At 30.5% G+C, this 24,505-nt stretch overlaps 1 protein-coding gene across 2 annotated transcripts in view; it reads right to left on the minus strand.

Moving 5' to 3' along the window:
• Positions 1 to 616: 616 nt before the first annotated feature.
• The window catches only part of LOC134715305 (small conductance calcium-activated potassium channel protein 2-like), a 113,889-nt gene continuing 90,000 nt past the window's right edge, over positions 617 to 24,505 (minus strand). The window contains exons 6-13 of one of the 2 annotated variants that reach the window (XM_063577418.1): positions 22,409 to 22,827; positions 16,572 to 16,707; positions 15,368 to 15,478; positions 11,383 to 11,510; positions 10,563 to 10,632; positions 9,520 to 9,591; positions 6,697 to 6,798; positions 617 to 5,155 (exon numbers count right to left, since the gene is read on the minus strand). In XM_063577418.1, coding sequence (XP_063433488.1) covers positions 4,928 to 5,155; positions 6,697 to 6,798; positions 9,520 to 9,591; positions 10,563 to 10,632; positions 11,383 to 11,510; positions 15,368 to 15,478; positions 16,572 to 16,707; positions 22,409 to 22,827 — 1,266 coding nt within the window. In that variant the 3' untranslated portion in view covers positions 617 to 4,927. The remainder of the gene's footprint in view (positions 5,156 to 6,696; positions 6,799 to 9,519; positions 9,592 to 10,562; positions 10,633 to 11,382; positions 11,511 to 15,367; positions 15,479 to 16,571; positions 16,708 to 22,408; positions 22,828 to 24,505) is intronic. The other variant, XM_063577419.1, reaches the window with a different exon arrangement.

The raw sequence follows: 24,505 nt of genomic DNA on the forward strand, positions 1-24,505 counted from the left end.
TCAAAGGGGCGTAATTCCTAGAAAAAAAATTGAATCGCAATTTCCCGTCGATATGCACAACTACATAGTATGTCCTTATTATCTGAAAAGGTTTCGTGAAATTCTGTTGTGTGGTTTGAGAGGAGTTGCGATGACAAACTGTTGCAGTAGTACATTCAAGTAAATAAGTTCAAAGGGGCGTAACTCCTAGAAAAAAAATTGAATCGCAATTTTTCGTCGATATGCACAACTACATAATATGTCCTTATTATCTGAAAAGGTTTCGTGAAATTCTGTTGTGTGGTTTGAGAGGAGTTGCGATGACAAGAAACAGGATTGACGGACAGAATGACGGACGGACGGACGGACGGGTCAAAAACATTATACCGTCCGCAACCCTTTGCGTGGGGTATAATAAGTCAAGAACCTGATCATCATCGGTTATCATTAGTCGTTTGTAAACGTTACACGTCCTTTACTTATTATCATAACTTAAACTAAGGGGATATCATATGTTTTTGTACGGCATATGAGTTCGTAATAGGGATGCTTTTGCAATTGAAATCGTGACGTCACAATGCATGCTTAGTAGCACGAAAATATAATTAGACGAGAACATAAAACAAACACACAAGACTTCTTGTATGAAAATAATTTTTATTTTTTTTCATTCATTCATAAAAATTGTTAACAATTACATCATAACGTTTTATGAAGGAAATAAAAACACCATATCAGTGATAAAAAAACAGACACACATACATCTGAACAGGACTTGCGTGAAATTGTCTCTGGTTGAGATACGTTTAAGAAAGTCAAATTGCAAATAATAGAAACGAGTAATTGTTGATACGCATTCAGTCAAAAGGCAATTGAAAAGATAGAATTTATTTTTAGATTTGCTGTGCAATAATATACAGAAATGCTTAGGTTTTGTAATGACATTTTTAAACAAAAAACAGATAGTATACGAAAATAAGATTAAAATGCATAGTGTTGGCACTTCTTCTTAAAAGTACCCACTTTTCTTCTTTATTTTGTATTCTCTGTTAAACTAAACACTGCGCGGTAGTTATAATTCATTTAGAACGAAAATCCTGTTCGAATTTACACTGAGAATATTCTAAACTTATCCTAAGAATTTGTCTGGATGTCAAATTATCTACAAATTTGAAACGATTGTATACCAGCTTCTTAGGAAATCTGTAACAAATGTTCTTCATCCATCTTAATTTGTTCTATTTTCTTCAATTTTCCTCAAAAGGTTAAAGAATGATAAAACAAAAACCTAAAAAAAACCACCTTAAAGACTAATGCAATAGCTGTTACTTATATCTTAATAAAAAGATAAAACAAATGCACAATCTGGTAGTTTTCAAATATATGAAAGAACTTTTAATTTCTCAATCAAATATTCCTTACACTATTATTGTACAAGCATATTGCTCATACATACAAAAGTTGTGTACTGTGATGATCCAAAAATAAAACGGAATTAGTTTTTTCCTATCTTTATCATATATTCTCTTTGAACAATAAAAACATATTGTCTTTACAACAAAACATTATTGATTCATTTTCATTACTTTTTGTGATCTCATTTAAACCTCACAGATGGCAGCACTCCATCCTAAACATATGGTTCGGGTTTTTTTTTGTACCAATAATTTGACTTCTAAAAGATTAGGCAAAATAACAGCGCATAAATTGTAAATAAACAAATAATAAATTTCTTAAATCATTTCATTCAGTTGAATATTTGATTAAACTAGAACAAATACATTATTTCGTCATACTCTGAGTTGATAATTGACAAAAAAGCAGGTTAAGAACCTTGCATAGTTTCTTAAAGATTCATATTCCTTCTCTGCTTGAAAATCCTGTTAAAAGCTTGTAACGGTGAATCTTGGCAAAAAAGGACTGAGAAAATAACCAAATAGCATTTTAAACTGTTGTCCTTTAATTCAAATAAGACATACTCAAAGACAATTAAAACATAAGTGAACTGAATTGTATAAATTGGTGGTGTATCAGACATGAAGATACTTTAACCCTATCACAAAACAATATGCAATACCTTCAACTGTAGATTTAAAATGGAGTGCTGCTTTCCTATCTAACATCAACAAAAATAACCATTAGTAAATTAATGCACTTCAGATGATATGAAATATAGTTCGTTAAAACGTAATCAGACACACAAAACAATATAAAAATATCAGATAACAATAACGTGTGGTTACATCAAAAGCAATAATACAAATGGCGAACTTGGAAATCAGGAATGTTCACGAAATGAAACAATACAAAAATACACAAAAAAAATAATTCTCACATGTCTGTAAGAAATAATTAAGAAATTGTGCCATACTTGATGACGTAGTAACTGAGTAGTCAAATAAAAACAAAGTGTGTTCAACTTCTTTTACCTTTTGATTTTCCTCGGAAAATATTGAAAGAGAATTATAACTAAGAACTTAAAATGATATTTTTTTTAATTTAGACATTCTTAAATACTACTATGATTTTCTATATGGAACGGAGGCGCCAAATGATTATAATTGTATTACTCTTGAGGTTCATTAATACGATTGTCAACCATTTTTCTTACATACATGTTTATCTTCTAACCAACGCAGATTATTCTAAATCTGCTTCGTAAGATATTCAAACGATGGTGACAAAACTCTCTTCACACAACGCAAAAAAAGTTGACGAAAAGTTAAAATCTTTAAAAAAGGTCGTATACCTTACTTTGAATAAAAGAGAAGTTAAGTAAAATTGGTTTAAAAACTGAGAAAAACGCTATCTGTATTGAGTATAACGTTTGTAAGAAAGACTTTGGTCATATACATGGATAAAAGGTAAACAAATCATTGATTTAGACGATGGTTTAACAGCAAATAAAATATCAGGAACAACACTTAATGATTGAGTACTTGTACAAAGGGAATGTTTGATACGGAAAACAAATATTGAAAAAAATGACAGATATGCTGTAGTATGTAAATTTTGTATATCAGTCAATTGCAGTTATATTCAATGTCATGACAGCTATAACCTTGACATCACTTGATAATTCGCACTGATTGTGCATTTAAGATATTTTTTGTCGTTAGTTAAATCGGGTATATTTACTATCACACTTTGCCATTTTAGCAGTCTTCAGAAAATTTCAAAAGTAAAATGTCCCATCAATACTATTCAAAACTTAGAAAACTCTACCCAACCATGAATATGTGACCTATTTGTAACCAACCCAACTTATTTTATCAATATTCTCAAAAGTGTTTTGAAAAAAACACACTCAAGTGGTTATATGGAGTCTAAGATGTTTTGTTATTTTCTTGCAAAAAATTGTTTGTTTTTTAATAAAAAAAAAATGTTGATCCAAGTAAATAGGTATTATAATCAACAGAAGTATAACCAAAATATAATTTAGAATTTAATGTTATACTTGAAATCGGTCCAGAATATGATATATTGTCACATTATGGATGCATTTATATAAACATTCATCAATTAGAATAAACAGTTCGAGTATTTTAACATTTAGAATATTATATAATGTGCTTATTTAATAAGTGTCATCTTAATTAAGTCGTGATAAGTGCACACAATGATTAAAGAACTGAATAACAAACAAGGTGAAATACAACAAAATCCCAAACAGAAATTCAACAATATCTACAACACTTGAGCAGGATATACTCATATAAGTTCGACATTTTATATACATAATTTTGGCAACAGCTTTGTTTGGGAAAACTGTCTTTAAATAACGACAATGGATTCCTCATTGACAGCCCTGAAAGACTTTGTAGACTTAATTGTTTGCTTCTGTTATCATATAATCGAAACTTACAAGTGTCTCAATATCTTAACAGAAACCACGTCGTAGGCCTCCAGTGATTATGTAATTCAGTTAGTAAAAAGTCTGGTTAGCATTAACATAGTGAGAAGACTTGATGAAGTATTATTCCATATTTTTCAAGTTTCTTAAGTAAAAGTTTACCCTTGGGATTGATAATCTTAAATTAGATTATATGATTATGAGATTGCTGACATAGCATTTTTAAAGTTTTATCTATATGTACTCTTTACATAAATAAAAAAATTGGTACTAAGTTATGTAAATATCCGCAATTTTTTTTTTCTTCATCAAAATTAATTATTATTGTCATATAACCGATCGATTTGTAGCTTTTAATATTTAAGAGATACAATATTAATACATTGTACAACAGGAAATACCTCATCATTGTGCTTCAAAGGCCCATTTTACTAGTGTTATATTTTTAGTTGGTCTAAGGTAATACCTTTTTGCAATGATTTATAGACATCATTTAATTGAACAGTGAAATGAAATGTTCTTTTTTGCTCCCATCCCTTAAATATTATCAAGATACATAACAGATAATTCGATTTGAATACTTCAATATAAGTAATTATGTGGATAGTAGTATTTACAATCCATTTGATTGAATCGTTTACAGAAATTACATATTAAAACAATATCGTTCGTCGGCCTATATTGTCACAACCATGTTCCACTATAATATGAAAGTATCATAATATTTCGGACACACAATTAAAGCAAATTTCATTGAAATCACAATCAGTCTTAGTTTGGGTTCATGCTAGTATCGACCACGTCACTAACGAATGATTCAATGCCTTCAACTTTAATTTACACAGGAGGATTTGTTAGTAGCTGAAAGTATTGTTATTCGGCGATTAATACACAGGTTTCACACCACTTCAAACTTGAACCTTTGGTAAATTAGGGAATCGATCTTCCTGTTAAGTTTTGATCTGGTTTCTCATTGAAAACGGTAATGCATGTGGACATGACACACAATGGTCATATGTTCTGTCCACGAAGTCATAATATTAGCCTAGGGCTAGCGCATTATCGGTTTTAAGTTTTACCATTATGTGTGTTGTGTTACAACTGACCAAGACTATTTGAAGGCGGCACTGACGATCCTGAATGTTGAGGTGACTTTCGTCTTCGTGGTGGTGACGTTCGTCTTAATTGATTAAATTCTGTCCTTCTTTGATCAGTTTGTTGTAAGTCTCTTTCTCGTAAGCTCATTTCTCGTTCGTGTCGGAGTTCCTGTCGACGTGTAATAACTTTATCCGCAATAAGTGCTGGTAACATATCAAGCTGATTCTGCATGAAAAACATACATATCCAAATTATTAAGATACATAATTTTGTTTATTTGAATACATCAAAGAATTCATAAAATCTACATACTTTCAACAATTAAAAATATATGAAATATGCATCCCGCTGCAAATGTTTGCACCCGTCCTAAGTCAGGAATCTGATGTACAGTAGTTGTCGTTTGTTTATGTAATATATACGTGTTTCTCGTTTCTCGTTTTGTTTATATAGATTAGACCGTTGGTTTTCCCGTTTGAATGGTTTTACACTAGTAATTTTGGGGCCCTTTATAGCTTGTTGTTCGGTGTGAGCCAAGGCTCCGTGTTGAAGGCCGTACTTTAACCTATAATGGTTTAATTTTTAAATTGTTATTTGGATGGAGAGTTGTCTCATTGGCACTCACATCACATCTTCCTATATCTATAATCTATTTGTGTGGTTTTTTTAATATTTTGTAAGTTATATCCAACACTTGCATTATGTTTTCTTTTAGAAATTTGATACAAATCAATTTCAAATGGTTGTTTCTAATTAGAACTTACACTTCTAAGGGTGCATATGCAATCTATTCATTAATATTTGTGTATAACTATGATATCATCTATAAACGATTTTTTGATAATCAAAATATATCTGTTTTGTGATGACAAATCTAATGACACAGTGAATAATTAAATTACCTCCATTACAAGAAAACCTTCAAATACAAAATCCTGACAGACAAAGAGAATTAGTTGATATAAAAATATATGAAAGCAATCTTATATTAAGACTTCTGATTGCAATAATTTAAATAATCTCTCTTGAACAGCTGGAATAATTATAAAAAACAAAAACACGTGATTTTACAAAAGTTCCAGCCGGGTTCATATTGTTATTATACTTGTAAGGATTGTCAAAATACAAAGTGAAAATTTAAAAAAAAAAAAATCACAAAAAACTCCGAGGACAACTGAAAACGAAAAGTCCCTAATCAAATGTCAAAATCAAAAGCTAAAACATATGACAAGAATGGACAACAATTGTCATGTTCCTGACTTGGTAGAGGCATTTTCTTATTTAGAAAATGTTGTAATAAACTTGGTTTTATAGCTAGATAGACCTCTCACTTGTACGACAGTCGCATGACAGACTGTTTTTACTGTTCATTTAGAAATGGTAGGGATTAACATGATAGTCCCTATTAGAATATTAATAAATTTACGATGTACAATGCCTCTCGTGCAAAAGTTAAAGGCTGGCCTCAATGTCAAAAAGTGTTTTAAAAGTTTGCTGCTATCTAAAAATGATAACAAAAGGTAAAGTGGCACCACGATTGTCAAAAGGATTTAATCGGTTTCATAAGCAATTGGTTTAATATAAGAAAAACTGAACTTTAAACAGTCAAATACTTAAACTCTACGGAAGCCAGATTCAAAAACTCAAAACAAATTTCTACGATCTGGAACTATTTATTACCGCTTTTATTATAAGCTTTGTTATAAAATATTGTTAAACACTAACAAACAAATGAAACAGAATTTGCAATCAAAAAAAGAGCCAACCTGAAGTTCTAACAGCTTATCTTCTATTTTCACGACTCTTTTTTCAACAGAGAGGCCACTTGTTTGCATGTCCGCCACCATAGCTTGAATATGTGACTGTGTCTGTAAGAAAAGAAAAGGGTTTAAATATGTTATATAGTATTGCTCAAAATATACACAAGAATAATTCTTTTAGATTATTTCAGAATATGAAGGTATAAGTATCAGAATGTAAACTTTCAACATGTGCTTGTCAATAATCAAATACCTACATTAAACATAATATCTAATAGCATTTTATGATTTTAAAATTTGTATAAGGAATATAACTTTTTACCCTATAAACCCATATGGATATAGAGTATTGAGAACGCATTAAAAACGTGAGTAATTAGCATTTAAATATGTGTATGCCTTGTTTTATGTGTTCCCGTCTCCATTCATAATATCAAATACTTTTGACTATTTTTGATTTGTATTATGATGCTTGGATGTGATATAGTTTGTCCAAATAAGTAGATGTTTGATACTTTCTTACAAATTCATAATCATCAAGTTATCTTTATACATAAATATAATATTGCTTTTTAAATAAAACTTAAATTATATCTTCGTGGATTTAAATCTAATATTAAGAGTCCATATATTCATTATGTATATAATCTTTTCATATAATGATGATTTCAAGCATGGGCATATTTCCGCATGTTAAAATTGTGGGATTTTTTTGTGTGCATTGGAACACTTCTAGGAAAACTTGCATATTAAGGTAGAATGTTAGAAGGTAGAAGTCGAGATAGGTACAATTAGCAGAATGAAGCGTGAGATACAACAATGTATCTTAAAGGGGTCATGCTGATTTTTAGATTTCTGAATCCCAAAAAGATGTGGTATTTCATAAATCATCACCTTTGAGTTCGATGTACATCTAATAATCAGTCACCACGACATTAAATTTGAAAATGTGATCGGCTGACAACTTTTGCTTTAGATATAATTTCGATCAGCAAATTTACTTATATCTTTAAAATATTATCACTTATTGTTATATCTTTGATACATATTTTCGTGGAATCGATATTGCTTAATTGTCTTTGTTTGACAAAATACAACTTATCTGTTATTTTGTTTGTTATTTACTTTACCTGGTTGTTAAAAAAATCATTTAAAAACTACAAGTTCTAAATAAAAAAAACATGTATAGCAGAAAATTCATTCGAACACAAATTTTGGCATGTTATGAAGCTCTTGTATGAATTTTTATGATCTGAATCATTTGTATGAATTTGTATGATATGAATCATTTGTATTCAGATAAGAATCAAATATTATTTAATACCTGTCATGTATCATGTGTATATGATGAGAAAGAAAAGAAAAACAAAAAGAACAGAGAAAATGTTTTTTCAGCGAAATAGTCAGACAGAAACATTATCCCATCAGAAAAAGATACTATTGCTCTCAAAACTTCGCCATGTTCACGAAAAATACAAGAATAACCAAATAAGATATGATTAAATCAAAAACGCATTTAACAGTAGGAATCTGGTGCGCACTAGAAGAATTAATAAGTACTTGGATGGTTATGAGTATTTTTTTTTTGGAAAACTCTGACTGAAATTTAATCAAGGCTTCCACTATCGTTTTGTTTTTGTCAAACTTTAACATTCAAAATTTGCCGAATTGCAAAGTAAATAGGTCGCAATTAAGGGGCGGGTCGAATTATTTCCGTCAAAATAAGATGTACCAATGATAATACAATTGTTTTTTGGTATCATTGACTTATCATAAGTGGTTTAATTTAAATTGACCTAATCACAGGCATACTGTTAACGCTGATCACGCCGAAAACAGAATGCATCAGTCTGGGGTTTTCTCGATTGAGGCGAGACAAAACACAACATTTGTATTATTAAAATCTATTGCTTTACCTAGTCTTAAATAAGGCTTTTATATTGTAACTATTTGTGTTTGATGATGTAAAATAAGCTCGCCCAGTGAAAAAGCTAAAGTGAGACTACAACTTAGTTATACAGAATATGAAATATTCATAAAATAATAATTACACTTAGCATTGCAATAGTATAGAGAAATAAATTTTACTAGTACTTTTATACACATTTTTTTTTAACTTAACTTTAAATGAACAAAAATAATGTCATTTATTGTAACCTGTGTCAATTTGTTGTCTATATTTCAATTGACACACCACTTCTTTACATTAAAGGGTTTGAATTATTAAATTGTATTATTCATTGAAATGTGAATAACAAATTTTGACGCAAATAAAGACAACAGTATTTTAATTAGTGGTCAGACTCGTTACTATACTCCGAATCTGCAACACATGTATTGTTACTATTGAGAATTGACATGAATAACATAGTTGACCATACAATTCCAATTTGAATATCTACATCAATAATTTTTTTTTATATGTTGTGGTCAGTTTTTACTTACCTTTTTCATTTTAAATCATAACTTGATTTTCAACCTTATTTTTTACAAAGTTATCTAAGTATTCTAATAACCATGCAGCAACTGTATTTGGGAGTTCTACATGAGTAACGTAAACTTCAGGAAAGTTGTGGTATTAAGATCATATCAACTAGTAAGCTACGGGAACAGTGATTGGTGCGTAGGTAGGAAGTTAAAACTTTCTACAATTTTTTTTTTTTATATATAACACGCCTACACAAATAAAAATAAACAACGAATGCATTTTATGAAAGCACAACCATGCAAAGAAAAGAAACGACATGCGTTCTAAAGATTTCTATATTGCCATGCCTGAGATTATACAGGTGTAGCTATTTGACAGAGCTGTTATTAAACGTTTCAAACCTGAAAAAATTCAACATGAGACGTTGAAATGTAAACTTTGTGTCTTTGGGAAAATCCATCAAAGCCTATCTTCTACATTGAAAAAAAGGAAAGGAAGATCGATGGTCAGTTACAAACCGAATTCATAAAACAATTATTGTAATGCAAACATGCATTTTACAACAGGCTTTCAGGAATTCTTGCAAATTTTAATTACATTAGAAAGAACATTTAACGGAAGTTACAAAACATTTCCAAATAACCATCGAAGTCCTTTCCTTTTAACCATTTACCGTTTATTTTCTGATTTCAAAAAAGGAAACACTGTTCCCTACTATGCTAAAAAAAACTGGGGAAAGGGAAAAGGATTTTATTTGTTGATGGTCTTGAAAACTTTATTTTTGTAAACAAATGCTGCACGGTTTTTGACGTATTCAAAATAGCATTTACAGACAACGTAGAACGACAAAAATGTTTTAGGAAAAGCCGGCTGGGTGAAGGTATTTATGTACATTGAAACAACAAAAACTGTCTACTGATAAAGAATATAATTGTTAAAAGGAAAGGCTCCGGTTGTCATAAAAGTAAATTTTACTTTTAATGTGCATAATTGTGTTTACTTATCAATGCAAAAGTAACAAGTGTACATAAATTGGTGCATGACACTACATATTTAAAGGTTTTCAAGAACTAAAACAATTTTAGTATTTGTATCCATTCTGATATCAAGTATAAAAGATTCCAAATACTTGACTAGTGAACTTTAATAACGCTTTATGTTATTAACAGCATACTAAATTCATATATTGTGTTCACAAAAATAGCAATGTAAATATGGTATTCAACATTTCTTATGTTGCCCTTAACGAGTACTGAAAACAAATGCAGTTTATGACAAAAACTTATGAATAAATACATGGAATTTCAAATATGTAGCTTGTTAGTGACTACCTATACTATCAGCCATTTCGCTATCCAAGCTGTTTTATTTTCGATTCAGTAATAAAATAAATACTGTAGAAATAAAAATGCAAAATTCAATTTATCAGCAAAACCTTTCTTACCTTAGCCATATCAGCTACGGTATTCTGTTGCTCAGTTAACTTTCGTTGGTCCATTTTTACATCTCGCAGACTGAAATATACATTTGAGAAACATATTTATTTAATGTTTATTAAAAATGTGTTTTCATGATCAGGACGACGCGTACCACATGTGGAGCAGAATCTGCGTATGTATTGCTCGGTTGGAAATGTTGAGTTCTATACTAGTTGTGTATCACATTTTTTACACCAGTGTCAGTTTCAAAATTCCTTTTATGATTTCGACCTCTCTTTGAAAACTTAAAAGCTAATCCATACATCAAAATGATACAGTTCTATGTAACCTATTTAAACATGGCAGAATGTTTTACAGCATTTTGAAAGGTGTGTTTTTATAATCAAGAGAACATAGTGGTGTTTATAACTTATATACATATAGATATTTACAAACGACACATGTAAAGTCGGATGTACTTATTATTCCAACGCAACTGTGCTAGCCTCCGTTGAACATGACGAAAATCGACGATTCTTTTCTATTTATTCACGTCTCCAAACAGAAGATGTAGGGTGAGAAATTTGACTAGATTATCACACAGTTATATAGATAACGATGATTGATGAGTATACATGTAGTTGAGGTTTTATTCTTCAGTACACATTAAGTGGCATATATAGACCTTTTCTTTCTCTCCATATGTATTGTGTTTTTTCTGTTGATTTGTACCAAAATCATTAGATTATGAAAACACTTTCCAAAAGATATTTGAAGTAAATCATTCAATCAATAAAGAATATACAAATGAATACAAATGTTCACTAAAATAACATAAAAACTCACTTATGAATTGCTTGAAGAAATTTTCTTTGATGCGACCTAACTCTGCTTGTATTTATTTTCTTCATTAGTTTAGTATGTTTGTATATCAACCAGGTTTCTCGTAAAACGTTGGCAGCTGAATTTTTCAACTATTTGAATAAAAAAAGGCAATCAATGAAAGTTATAAACATTTTTTTTTATTGACACAATATTAGATGTTAATTAACACGGAACGTATAATAAAGACTTATACTAAATCCTACCTGTGTGCCTGCAAACAATAAAACCGGTTTAAAGCTTCAACAATTGAAATACCATAATGCATATCATAAGAGAGGGGCAGTCAAACGCATAGATTGAAAATCAGCTGACATCGTCATGGCTTAAAAAAAGACTGACGGAAAAATAAAAGTACAGAAGACACACCATAGAAACCTAAAGACTAAACAACACGAACCCCACCAAAAAATTGGGGTTTTCCCAGATGCTGTGATGTCGTAAGGTCTTTAGTTCCTCAATAAATAAACTTTATTATCGGTTGATTGATGTTTTGACAAATCCAGTTGCAAATCAAAACTTCCATATTCATTACGATAGCATGGCAATGAATCAAATAGTTAGATTCTTCAAAGTGGGTCGACAGAGATCCTACTGTAAGAGTGTGTGTTAAAATTTAATTAAACTTCTATCAAAAATTAGACTGGGATAGTTAAGTTTCATACAGAAAGCTCTATACAAACATTTATTGTATGTTCTGTTTAAATCAAATAAATTATTTTTGCATTTGTGATCAAAAGTAAACGTGGAAAAAAAGTCATCTGAAAAAATCTCGAGCCATACAGATGTATCGGTTACGCAAAACAGATTTACAAACACTGCATGAAACATCAACAACTGATCGGGAACATATACATAAAAATGCATAGTTTAAGCAGCAGTTTCAGTGTCATAGTAAATGATGTCAGAACCAATTAAACATCAACAACATTGGCTATTCCTTTATGTTACACCATTGTTATTTAAATTATTCCGCTGCTAAGTGTGGTACAAAACAGGTTAAATAGCTACAGTGATCACACACATCTGAGTTGAGGAGATCATAAGGCAAAGTATTGAAAGTACAGAAAGTTTTGAATTAAAAGCAATGTGTCACATAATCATTTCTGTAAATTACATAATTTCATCACTGATACTGGACTTAAGTCTACAAACGACACATTAGGTGCGCTCAAATTAAGAAGTTGAAAAGGACATTTTGACAATTAAATCAATATAAAAAATTAAAACAATAAATTTACCGAACTGTAAGGATAATTCAAAAAGGGAACAAATGACAAAATCAAAAGCTCAAGAATATCAAAAAACGGAAAACAACTGTCATATTGCTGACTTGGTACAGGCATTCCCTAAAGTAGAAATAGTGGATTAAGTCTGGTTTTAAAACTAGCTAAACCACTCAATTGTATGGATAATCTATTTACCACAAAATTACGTATGCTGTTTGTATGATTATTTTCATTTTATAAATAAGTTTTACTAGTTTTAGATTTTAAACTTTATGGATGGTGCTTACGTGATGCGTATGTAACAGTTATAAAAAAGAATGTATGTTGTTTCTTCAAATATGGTATAATAGTATCTATTGATTTAATCAGAAATTTTAACTCATTTTACATTTCACGCCCGCAAATTACAAATATTGTTGAAACATTAATTAGAAAAAAACGAATAGTGCTGGAATATTAATCATCATTTTAAAAGTCTAAAATACTCAACATGCATTGTGCAAATAATCCAATCTTTAAAAAAGAAAAAAAACGTTGAAAAACATGATATACTTCATTAAAGGAATTTAAAAAAATCCAATTGTACCGTACTATATGCGCATTCCGACATTAATGTCTCTTCGGTGGTGATACTGACCAAAATTGTTTAAATCAAAACCACTATCTGAAGTATCGATGCAGTTGCACCATTAACTTTAATAGTTTATATGATTTTTGCGAGCTACTATTCAACATCGAATATAGATAATTTAAAGCAAGTAAAAAAAACCAACATCAAACACTTTACAGATAAAATCTAATTTCACGGTTTTTAAATGCGGTGATATACATTTTCTTTTGTAATGTTCTATATCTTAGTTTGTAATTAACTCAGTAAAACGTGTTATTATATTTGTTTTGTATATGTCCGTTTTTTTTGGTATTCATGCTTTCTAACTTGTTTTCGTCTTAAAATATATAATGCTTTCAGAAAAAATTGACATTCAACATATATAGTGAAGATTAACACCATTACGTGTCTACAAGAAAATCAAAATTTAATCCGAGTTGCGCAGAATATTTCATTAACAATAGAAAATGAACAATAAGACATATGTCAAAATAAAATGTTTACACTTGATTAGCAACTTGTAAAAAATCAATTATGGAACATGCACAACCTTAACAGGTTTGCATACCTTCTGGAAAATTGCAAAGACTTGGTTATCTATTTACCACAAAATTACGTATGCTGTTTGTATGATTATAGACTGAACAGGGATAAATGACTTATTTTTTTTACTTAAAAGATCTTTACATACCAATATGACCATTTCAGTTCATAATTGGTTTACTAGTGTCAAACTTTGAAAAAATGAAGCAGGCGCATGCTTTTCTGCTTCTTTCTATTTAAAACAAAAAATATAAATGCAGCTTATAAAGTGTTAAAAATCAACATGTTTGCCTTAACCGGTGGAACATTCCGTGTCCATGCAACAATTTGACATAAGTGTAGTGTACAAGACTCAATTTGATTTGGCGCTAAGTCACATCGACAAAAAACATTTTATATTCTCTTAATCTATATCTTCAGAAAAGTTTTTTAAATTATCGTTAGCCTGAAACAGTTTAATATTTCAGCATAGAATGTTGTAAACAAAATCGATTACAATTTGGGAGGGGTTTTTCTTTTGGCACTTGAAATGCATATACATTTCCTTTGATGTCAATTACGCATTTATTAATACGAATTTTGTCATATGACGTTGAATCGCAAAAAACTAACTCAATTGATTCAATAAAACGCGCCTGTTTTGTCCTCTATGAGATTTAAGCAATTTACTACAATATGTTCACAGCAAACTATTTACAAAATGTTACAAAAGCTAAGTGTTAGATGCAAATACTTAAACAGGCTGGATAATATAACTTAAAGTAACCATATAGTGAGACTATTTAATTTACTTTACTTTTCTGGAGTGGTAAATAACACCTTTTAACATCAGCATTTTTATCTTCCTTCTATACTAGAAGACTTTAGTGTTGAATTTTGAAATAAAATTTATAATAAAATATCTGGTTTGAACAAATTTTCAACTTTTGTTTCTTGTATTGTCAGGATTTGATCTACAAATATAGTCGGTTTGGAGTAATATACTTCTTTATTTAAATAGAAACATTACTTAAGCAAATGGTGTAAACAACTGAATTAATAACCATTCTGTTTGATAGAGAAAATGAAATGTATACGATTGATTGTATATCCAGCCTATTAAATTGAGAAGCAGAGTAAAATGAAAACATTGAATGAGAATAGTTACTCAACCTAATTAACACATTTCTAATTATAAATATGATTAAGATTTGGTTGGAATGAATATTAGAGCTGTATGTTTGTTTAAAAATCAAGTAATCTCAACAGTCCGAATTTAAGATTAAGTTTTCAAAAAAGTTAAAGTTTTAGAAAATCCAATTTAAAACTGTTAGCAATATTACTGTGAAATACAAATGCTATTGCAGACGTTTTAGCGCCAACTTCATCTTACGTTTTTCTCTATATCTTTAGAATGCATAAAGTTCATAACATTACGCTCAGCTAGCGACATCTCAACCCATTGAGTAAGAACTGCTACGAGTATAGCAGTGATGCCAGCTCCCTGATAGAGTAAAATATGGAAGAAGAGAGTTTAAAATATATACAAAATAGTTTGGAAGTTATGCAATATATAATGCGAACATACCCTTTTTGAATACTGTGTATCCATCATAAAATTATGGACGTGTGTCTCAGCTCTGCTTAATTCTAGTTTTCGTGCTACGAGTGCTACAACTAATGCTGTACAACCGGAACCCTGATGCAAAATAATCAACATTAATAATGATATCAAACAGAAATATTTAGTCGAACCACAAGTTTTTCCTTTTGCTCTCTCTCCTCCTTTTGGGTGATTTGAAACCTTTGAGGTGATCTGAAACATAATACTCCTTTGAGTGATTTCCAACATAAAGTATGTTGTTTTTAACCTCTTCTTTCTGATTTTGTGTTAGCATTAATTCTTGTTTAATCTAATAAGTTTGTTGAAGATTTTACAGTTTGAATGAAAAAATGTAACAACAAAACCAGACATGTTTTTGTTTTTGTTTTTCCAAATATTTTTTTCCAAATCATAAGCGAATTTTGAAGTCAATTGCACATTAGTTAGGCCAGAAGAATTCCTTTTCGATAAGCCGGTTATTCAATTCAAAATAAGAATACAATACAAAATATGAGACCTAACAGCAGATCCAAATTCAGTAACATAATTATATTATCTTCCTGTGATTAATGTAAGTAAAAGGGTATTTAAGTATAAATTCAAGTGAAAAGAAAGAAAACTGAAATAAATTCTTCGGTGGTAAATCTTGAACTATCAGCGACAAAATCTGATACTTAGAAATATGTCAAAGCGTGAATTCTATAAAATCTTTAATCTCAAGTTAACTGAAACTGTCTTATGTCTCTGAAAAGAGAATATCATTCATAAATATGAATTAATCATTATGAAATATATACTTGTTAGATTACAGAAGTTGTTAATGTTAACCACATATCACGTAACACAAATTCGTTGACACAAAAAGTCAGGATTAGTACATATTCACGATCTCTTAACGATTTAACGGTTGAAGGGTTCGGTTTATAGTTTCACAATCATGCTAGAAAATATGTGACATGTATGACCATTTTGTACTTTCTAGTATGTCATGCTCTATACTCAAGTGTGTACGTGTAAAAATGCTACTATTTTACTGACACTTTCATAAACTACCAATATCAAACTACAATGAAATAGAAATAAGTACTTCTAATTTACATCGTAACTTCTGTCTTGCGTGTTTATAGTTCTCTTTTGTCAGGAAGTGATTTTTTTTCGTTAAAAGGTTCATAGTTTGAAGTAAACCTACCATAACGCCCGTTGCTATGGCGATTCCTCGACCACAATATGTATTTGGAACTAAGTCACCATACCCAACTGATAAAAATGTTATGGCTATCATCCACATGGAATTTAAAATGTTGGAGTGCCGAGAGTCTAGATATCTGAAAGAGAATATCAATAAAACGTAATAGTATCCTACAAGATGGGCTAATTTAATAACATGCAACAATTCCCTTTCTTATCACAAAATCACCATAAATGATGGATCAAAGCTTAACAGAAACAAACGAACGTGATAGTTGTCATGCTAAAGTAAAATAAGACCTAATTATTGTCCGGTATCAATATTTAAGTACTTTATATGCGGAAGTAAGATTTCAGCAGGATTTACTCAACTCCTGCATGTATTCATGATTAAACTCTAAGGAACCGGTATTGATCGTGGGCTATCTATGCATAATAGTTACTTCATCTGGGTAACATTTATAAATATTTTGATATGAGCGTCACTGATGAGTCTTATGAAGACGAAACGCGCGTCTGGCGTACTAAATTATAATCCTGGTACCTTTGATAACTATTATGCAAAAATGTCTTCTTTAGTAATATTTCACATTATTAAATATACTTTCGAAACTGAATTTCTTGAAATGAAGAGACCCAAGCTTGTTTAAAACAAGCTTATGTGTAGTGTAAAGTCCAGTGTTAACGTATATGAACAAATCATGTTTTCCAATGTTAAAATATCAATCAAAACCCATCCAAAGGATAGTATGTCAAGACATTAAAAAAGAGAGTGGTTCTATTTTTAGTTTAGGTAACAAACCAAGTTATACATTTCAGTTAACAAGAAGCGACGAAGTAAAAATCATAAGACATAAACTTATTTTTCAAAGTTTGATTTCAATAAGCCAAGTGGATGGAGACGGAAATTTGATAGATTAGTACGGACGGTCGTAGACGAAAAAAACAAAGGCTAAGAAGCACAAAGGTTCTTTAGACAGGTAAGCAAAAACAGTAAGTTATGAACTCAGAACAAACGTTTACAGAAAGAAAACAATGAACCATCCTCATATTCCATTTCATTTCAACAACACCGTTTTACAGTTATCGTGTGACAGATATATTCACACATACATATAGGAATACCCTTGCGTAAAGGTAACAATGACTAAAAAGATAGAAACGTACTAAAAAAGATCAATAACTACTAGTAAAACACTGGTTACCAAGCAACAGCCAGTATTATTCACGTAATTGACCATAATTTCATGTAAAAAAGTCACTTGCTGCAAGAATTTAATTAAAGTAATTCATTTGATTTGATTAAAGTAATTCATTTTTCAAAACTACTATCACGGTGATATTTCACGCCGAGTCTGACATTAGAGACTGTTATGGGGATTTTAAAAACGTATTTGCATATTGAAGAAATAAAATTGAATAATAACGGTTTATAATTTGATTTCCTTGGGTAATTCATATTAAAACTGACACGAGCAGTCAAAATCAAGAATGTATTGGTAGTTAAGCTTTTTTCTCATTCATCATTTTCTGGATCAATTTGGACAATGATATATTGAAAGAGGTTTTAGTGGTTACCGCAAAATCATAGCAGATTATCGGACTATTTAAAGATTTATCAAATTTCCGGAAAATTAATCGACTATTGCTAATATATCCCATGATTTAATCTGTATGTACTTCAAAACAATAGGCTGAGCTTCGAGTTGGACAATAATTTTATATTTATGACATTCATTCACAATGAAAGTAATATTTCTGTACTAAGTAAAATTTCCGTTACCAATTATAAAGTACTAATGGTTTGCCTTATAGATATCGGACAAATATTTTGTGGAGCTGCATTATACTAAAAACGCGATATTTTACCAATGTACTATTAGCTAAAAGCTTTGTACTGTTTTGACACTTGAAACTTTACAATGGGAATAGATTTTTAAAGTAATAATTCCCTTGGCTTTACATTGAAATTTTGATTTAATTCCATAAATAGTGCAGCTAATGTTGCTTGATTTTGTTTCAATTGATTTTGTACGTTAAATTAAGGTCATGAAAAGCATCGCAGGACATAAAGTTCATCTTAAAATAAACTGAGGCGAAACGTTGTCAAGAACGCTTAAATCATTCTATGGACTAGTGAAAAAGTCGAAGCGACTCAATAAAAACTCTCGTCCTAGAAAATGTATACTTAATACAAAGGATATTACCAATATAGGTATGATCAGATGAGACAGTTGTCATCCTATCCCATGGATATAAACTACTACATGTCTATTTACAACCTTATAACCAAAAACTTATCATACGCAAGAACCTGGTAAAAACATTTATGGAAAAGTTAAAAGAAAAAACAAAGTATTGTATGCTAAATTGATAAACGAATACAGGTATGTTTGGACAGCAACAAATGAAAACCAAAGGATAACAAGTACCTCGCTTTTGAAATATCCGCTCGGGATTTTCTTTAGATTTTGCAAATCAAGTCAAGATACAAGTCAAACAATGGCATTGACTATGGTCGGATAATATTGGTCCCTGTGGGGAGTTGATTAATAATGAATTCTCATACGAAAACTTGTTTAATTCCAAAGTATGATATTCTTATGGGGAATAGTTTCTAACCTTACCATATCACGGGAATTGGGAAAATTTGTATCATGGTTTATAAATACATTTTAGACATTCTATCTAATATTTTTTATAATCAGTCTTGAAATTTTTAAAGCATTTTTCTAAATTACGTAATGGAATTATAAGAGATTAAAGTTTAATAGAAAATATCATTACCATTTGTCTCATTACAACAAGAATTTAATTAATACCAAAAAAAAAGTGTTCAAAGATAATTCTTCAACTTACGTCACCTGTATTCTAATGTTTCCATTTTTTCGAAGTTTAACGATAATGATTTGTAATCGCTATGACATAAGAACTAGAAACAGCTGTTTAAGATTTGTCTAAATAAAATACAAGAGCAATATGATGTTCGCCAATAATACAGCACGTGTTGTGTAAACATTAGATTATAAAATACAACTTGTTGAAAGAGATGTGATTGAACAATTGCTATTATGTTGTATGCAAGAATCTTGGCATGTCACCTGATATTCTTATTATAAAGTCTCCTTGACATATTAAAGAATTTAGTCTGTGAACGTTGTTTACTATTCCTTATGAGACTTCCTAGTCATTTTTTCTACTGAAAATGATAACATGAAATACTTTTTTATTAGTTTGTGTCTTGTAATTTTAAGTTCTAGTCTAATGGACCAGGGGATGCATTATGTCATAAAACGTTTCATCTCAAGCTCGGTCATCATTTAGACAAAACGTAGTTTAAATATAATAGATGAAAACAATGATATTTGATAGATGAACATTGGAGGATTTGATTTATGATTAGATTAATGCCATAATGCTGTCCAATTAAATTTTGTGTAAATATTTTAGATGAAATCGTCATAAATAACAGGCTTCAAATTGTGTACGTCAGACGCGCTTTACGTCTAAAATCCACATCATGCAGTAATGCTCGATGTTTGAACACCTGAAACCTGTCTTACTTCATCGGGTGATACAAGTTTATCTTTTACAATTAACCAGCTTGGTTTTTACAAGTATGTTTATAAACCTGAATCTAAGCTCTTGGCATAAGGCTGTATGTATTCATACAAAACAGACTATAATGAGATTATCAAAGACGGTGTGCCTTTTTCTTCAAATACTGTTCAAAGGTTAGCAAGATATTGATAACTGTTAGTGGTTAGAGGTTAGCAAAATATTGATAACTGTTTGTATTTAGAGGTTAACAAAATATTGATAACTGTATAAACAAAAAGTCAATACAAATCATAATTACTAGAACACAACCGCGACATACATATCAAGGGTCCATTAGTGAATTCAATTAGTACGTCTAGTTTACCAAGGATTTTTAGTATTGATATTGTCGTCTAATGAATGAAAATAACACTTGGAAAAGTCAAGCAGGGAATTAGGTATACAGTTTGCTCTGTTTGCATTCGCTTTCTGTTTGAACACGTCCTTGTTTCTTAGATGATACTATCGTTACGGGTATTATTTAAAAAGATTGATTATTGGGGTCTTTTATCTTGGATTTTCGGGGAATTGTTTCCATACGGTTCATATGTATATGTTAACATGAAGGCATTGGACAGCTTAAAAAAAATATAAAATATGGTGGACAAGTTATGATATATTGTCAATAAAAAGATAAAGTACATGTATTTATAAATATATGATGAGTGCAAAAGTGCCAGAGACAAATTCCCAATAAAAGCCAATATACGTGTTTGACTTTAATTAACCATATAGCATAAAACATATCACTTAGCGCCATAATAGATATTGCAAATATTATTAAAAATTTTATGGTCGAAATAATAAGATTGCAACTATATTACCAGAGCAGTTTAACCAGATTACTTATGTCTATCAATATTGTTTAAATCATACGAGTTCCATTCATATAGAAATTATAACGTGCCCAATAACACGGTTTTACTAATAAAGCAATCACGGACGTTATTCAGAGTATGCTTTGTCCGTGTAATTCCAATTATTGGAAAATGTGTATGTTAACAAAGTAGAAACGACTTTTGTTGCAATAATGTTCAGTGAATTTGACAATTAATTAGTCATGTATGTAAGGACAATCCTGTAATATATAGTGTCTGTAAAATGCAGCCGACGTCACAAGATAAAGATACGTCCTGCATGTTCTTTGATAATCTTGGGACGTCTTATTAGACTAGTGTATATGTTGAGCAGGGTACCAGTACACCTATAGAGCACCATTTTTTTTCTTCATATTTTGATCACGAAAGACCAAAATTTTATACATGTTATCCTGATAAAGATTGGAATTCTGGAGGAACAACACTTTGATATGCATTCAGTGACAATAATAATGCATGGTTCTTTTGTGTTGTTTTATGTGCTGTCCTATTTTGTATTTGCGTTTTCGTTCTTATTCTGTGGTTTAATCACCACTTCGGTTTTGACATGAACATCAATTATATGGTCATTTTTCTAAATTAACTGTTTTCAAAAGTAAGTATTATTCTAAATATTAAGGATCTTCCTATTCCAGGCATATATATATAGATAACCTTAGCCGTATTTGGCACAACTTTTTTAAAATTTTGGGTCATCAATACTTTTCAACTATGTACTTGTTTGGCTTTCTTTACTATTTTGATCTTAGCGTCACTGATGGGCATTATGTCAACGAAACGCACGTATGGTGTATCAAATTATAAGCCTTTTCGTTTTTTGTTGCACTTTAGTGTTTCTGTTGTTTCATTGTTTTCCGCTTATAGTTGATATGTTTACCTCAGTTTTTAGTTTGTAACCCGGATGTTTTCTCTCAATCTAGTTATTACTTTCGAAACAACGGTATGCTACTGTTGCCTTTATATACATGTAGCTCGTATAATTATTAGAAATAAAATGTGCTCCATTATAAAGCATGATAAATAATTCGTCTATCGAAGAAATTTACAAGATTCCTGCCTAAGTAAAATAAATTGGTCGTAGTCATATGTACTAATCATTGATTGTGCTGTTTTGTGGCGATCAGTTTATGTTTTTGTTGGGAGAGGAAGTTGGTTTGTCCGGAGATACCTACCGACCATTGGTAATAAATCTGACATTCCAAGTCAGTTAAAATTAATTGAGGTCGTCCCGGATTTGAACTCACAACCTAATTGTTGATAGAGTATGATTGTAGTCGTTTGACTACTTTAACCACTAAGCCACCGTTACCCCTTCATATGTAATTGATAGTAAAATATGTTCATTAATATCAATACTTACGCCTCACATGCTCGTAGTAACCAACTCGCAATCACCCACATAGATATCATAAACACTAACATCACAGTTCCAGGACAGATTGTCATTAAAGTTTTTAGCACAAACTTAGTGTCAAAACTTATTCGATTTAATGCACCTATACTTCTAGACGAAGCGTCTGTAAATAGTCTGCTATGCAATAGCATAGATCGGGCAATGAGGTACAGCCGCAAAAACATAGGTATAGATAATAAAATATCAATAGGAACCTCCGCAATTAACCATCTCTCTCCGTCGTAACTCTCTGTCTTCCAAGTGAAATAAAAAGGACCTGGTATGGGATTAACAGCACAAATGAGTATTTCTAGTGTTAATTGACACATTCGTTTCCATGATATGGCGATTCTCCAATCTTCAACACAATTGTCTACTGCAAAAAGCTGAAAATAGAAATAAAAGCGTTTTAAAAGCAAAAGAAAAGAACAATTTGTGAAAGTGATTAATTTGGCAGAAAAAAATAACAGATAAGATGAGCAATCGAAAACCGTAATATTTGGAATGACCGAAAACATCATCTGATCATAGTCAACAGCAATGTCCGGCACAGAGTTCATATCCGTTCCGTATGTGCTTCTCAATACTTCACTTAGTATTACATGTGGAGTGCATCTATATATAGTGTAGTGTTGCGAGTATATGGAATGGAACGGATATTATTTCTGCGCCTGTGATTGGCACAAAAGGAAAAAAGAAAAGACAAACAGTCACAAATTATAACAATACACACACAAAAAATAGAACAACACGAACTCTGCAAAACATTACGGGTGATTCGAGTGCTCCGAAAGTGTCAGCAATTCTTGTTCAGTTATGGGCACCCGTCGTGTTCATCTTTTATAATGTGTTGACGATTCATAACTTAGAGCAGTGTGTATCTATGATGATGCATACTCTATGCTATGGAGATGAAAATCAAAACACAAATATTAATATTCTTTATTGTGTAGGTTTATTTATGACTGTACATAAAACACCATACCATTTTCATAATCAAAGGGAGTTTAGCATGGACTCTTTTTAAGTCACAAAACGTTTCATAACATTATGAAAGTACAGCCTTATATTAAAGTAAAACCTAACAGAATTAAAACACTTTTTATTGCTACTTCAACTTTTCCATTGGATCCATGCATTTGAAAAAAGTAAATAATATTCTATCTAGTTCCTGCTGATATCGAGAATGGTAGAAATGTATATCATTTTAATTGTTTTTTCATTTATATATTTTGTTCATGAAACCAGTTAACATGATCTATGAACAACCTTTGCATATCAATCTATAAATGAAGAAAAAATTAAGTAAACATATTTGAGAAAGATGTTGTTACATGTAGGTAACGACTACAAGCATGTAAACAAAAAAGTTTGCATCAGATCTAGAGTACGCACGAAAGCTTACTAAATTATTTATCTTTTATGTTCACATCTGTTGGAATACATCTATCATAAAGAGCAACATGTATAAGAGTTATATTGACTGTAATAAATAACTGCTGACAGTTAATTTAACAATGCAATGCACATGCAATATTGCATAGATAAAAAGACATGAACCTCCAAGGACGTTGACAACGACAAGTATGAGTTCATGGGAAATCTCGAGATAAAACATTGAACTTAAAAGGACGCGAGAGTTCACTACAATCACGTACTTCGGATTCTATAAGATGTGTTCCTGGATTTAAAAACATGCCTTGCCTTCGCAACGAAGTACAAAAATCAAAAGACAGTTATTGGTACTTTCAAAGGAAATTAAGGGAATTGACAGAATCAATGAATGTGCAATAACAAACAAGGACACAACATAAATAGATGAATCAAAAAGTGGATGCAGAATAAGAAAAACGAAAAAAAAACTTTTATAGTCAAAAAAATTTAAAAAAAAACAACAACATTCCACAAAACCATAACGCAGAAAATGGTAACAATTCAAATGACGTGTTTATACGTAGGATAAATTTTTCTCCTTTCATTCCAGAATCGCAATAAATTATGATGATTGTGATCAGTTTGTTTTACAAATTTTTCATTAACTAATTGTATCTTTTTAATGATTAT

Source organism: Mytilus trossulus, chromosome 4, assembly GCF_036588685.1.
Source record: "Mytilus trossulus isolate FHL-02 chromosome 4, PNRI_Mtr1.1.1.hap1, whole genome shotgun sequence".
Classification (NCBI taxonomy): Eukaryota; Metazoa; Mollusca; class Bivalvia; order Mytilida; family Mytilidae; genus Mytilus; species Mytilus trossulus.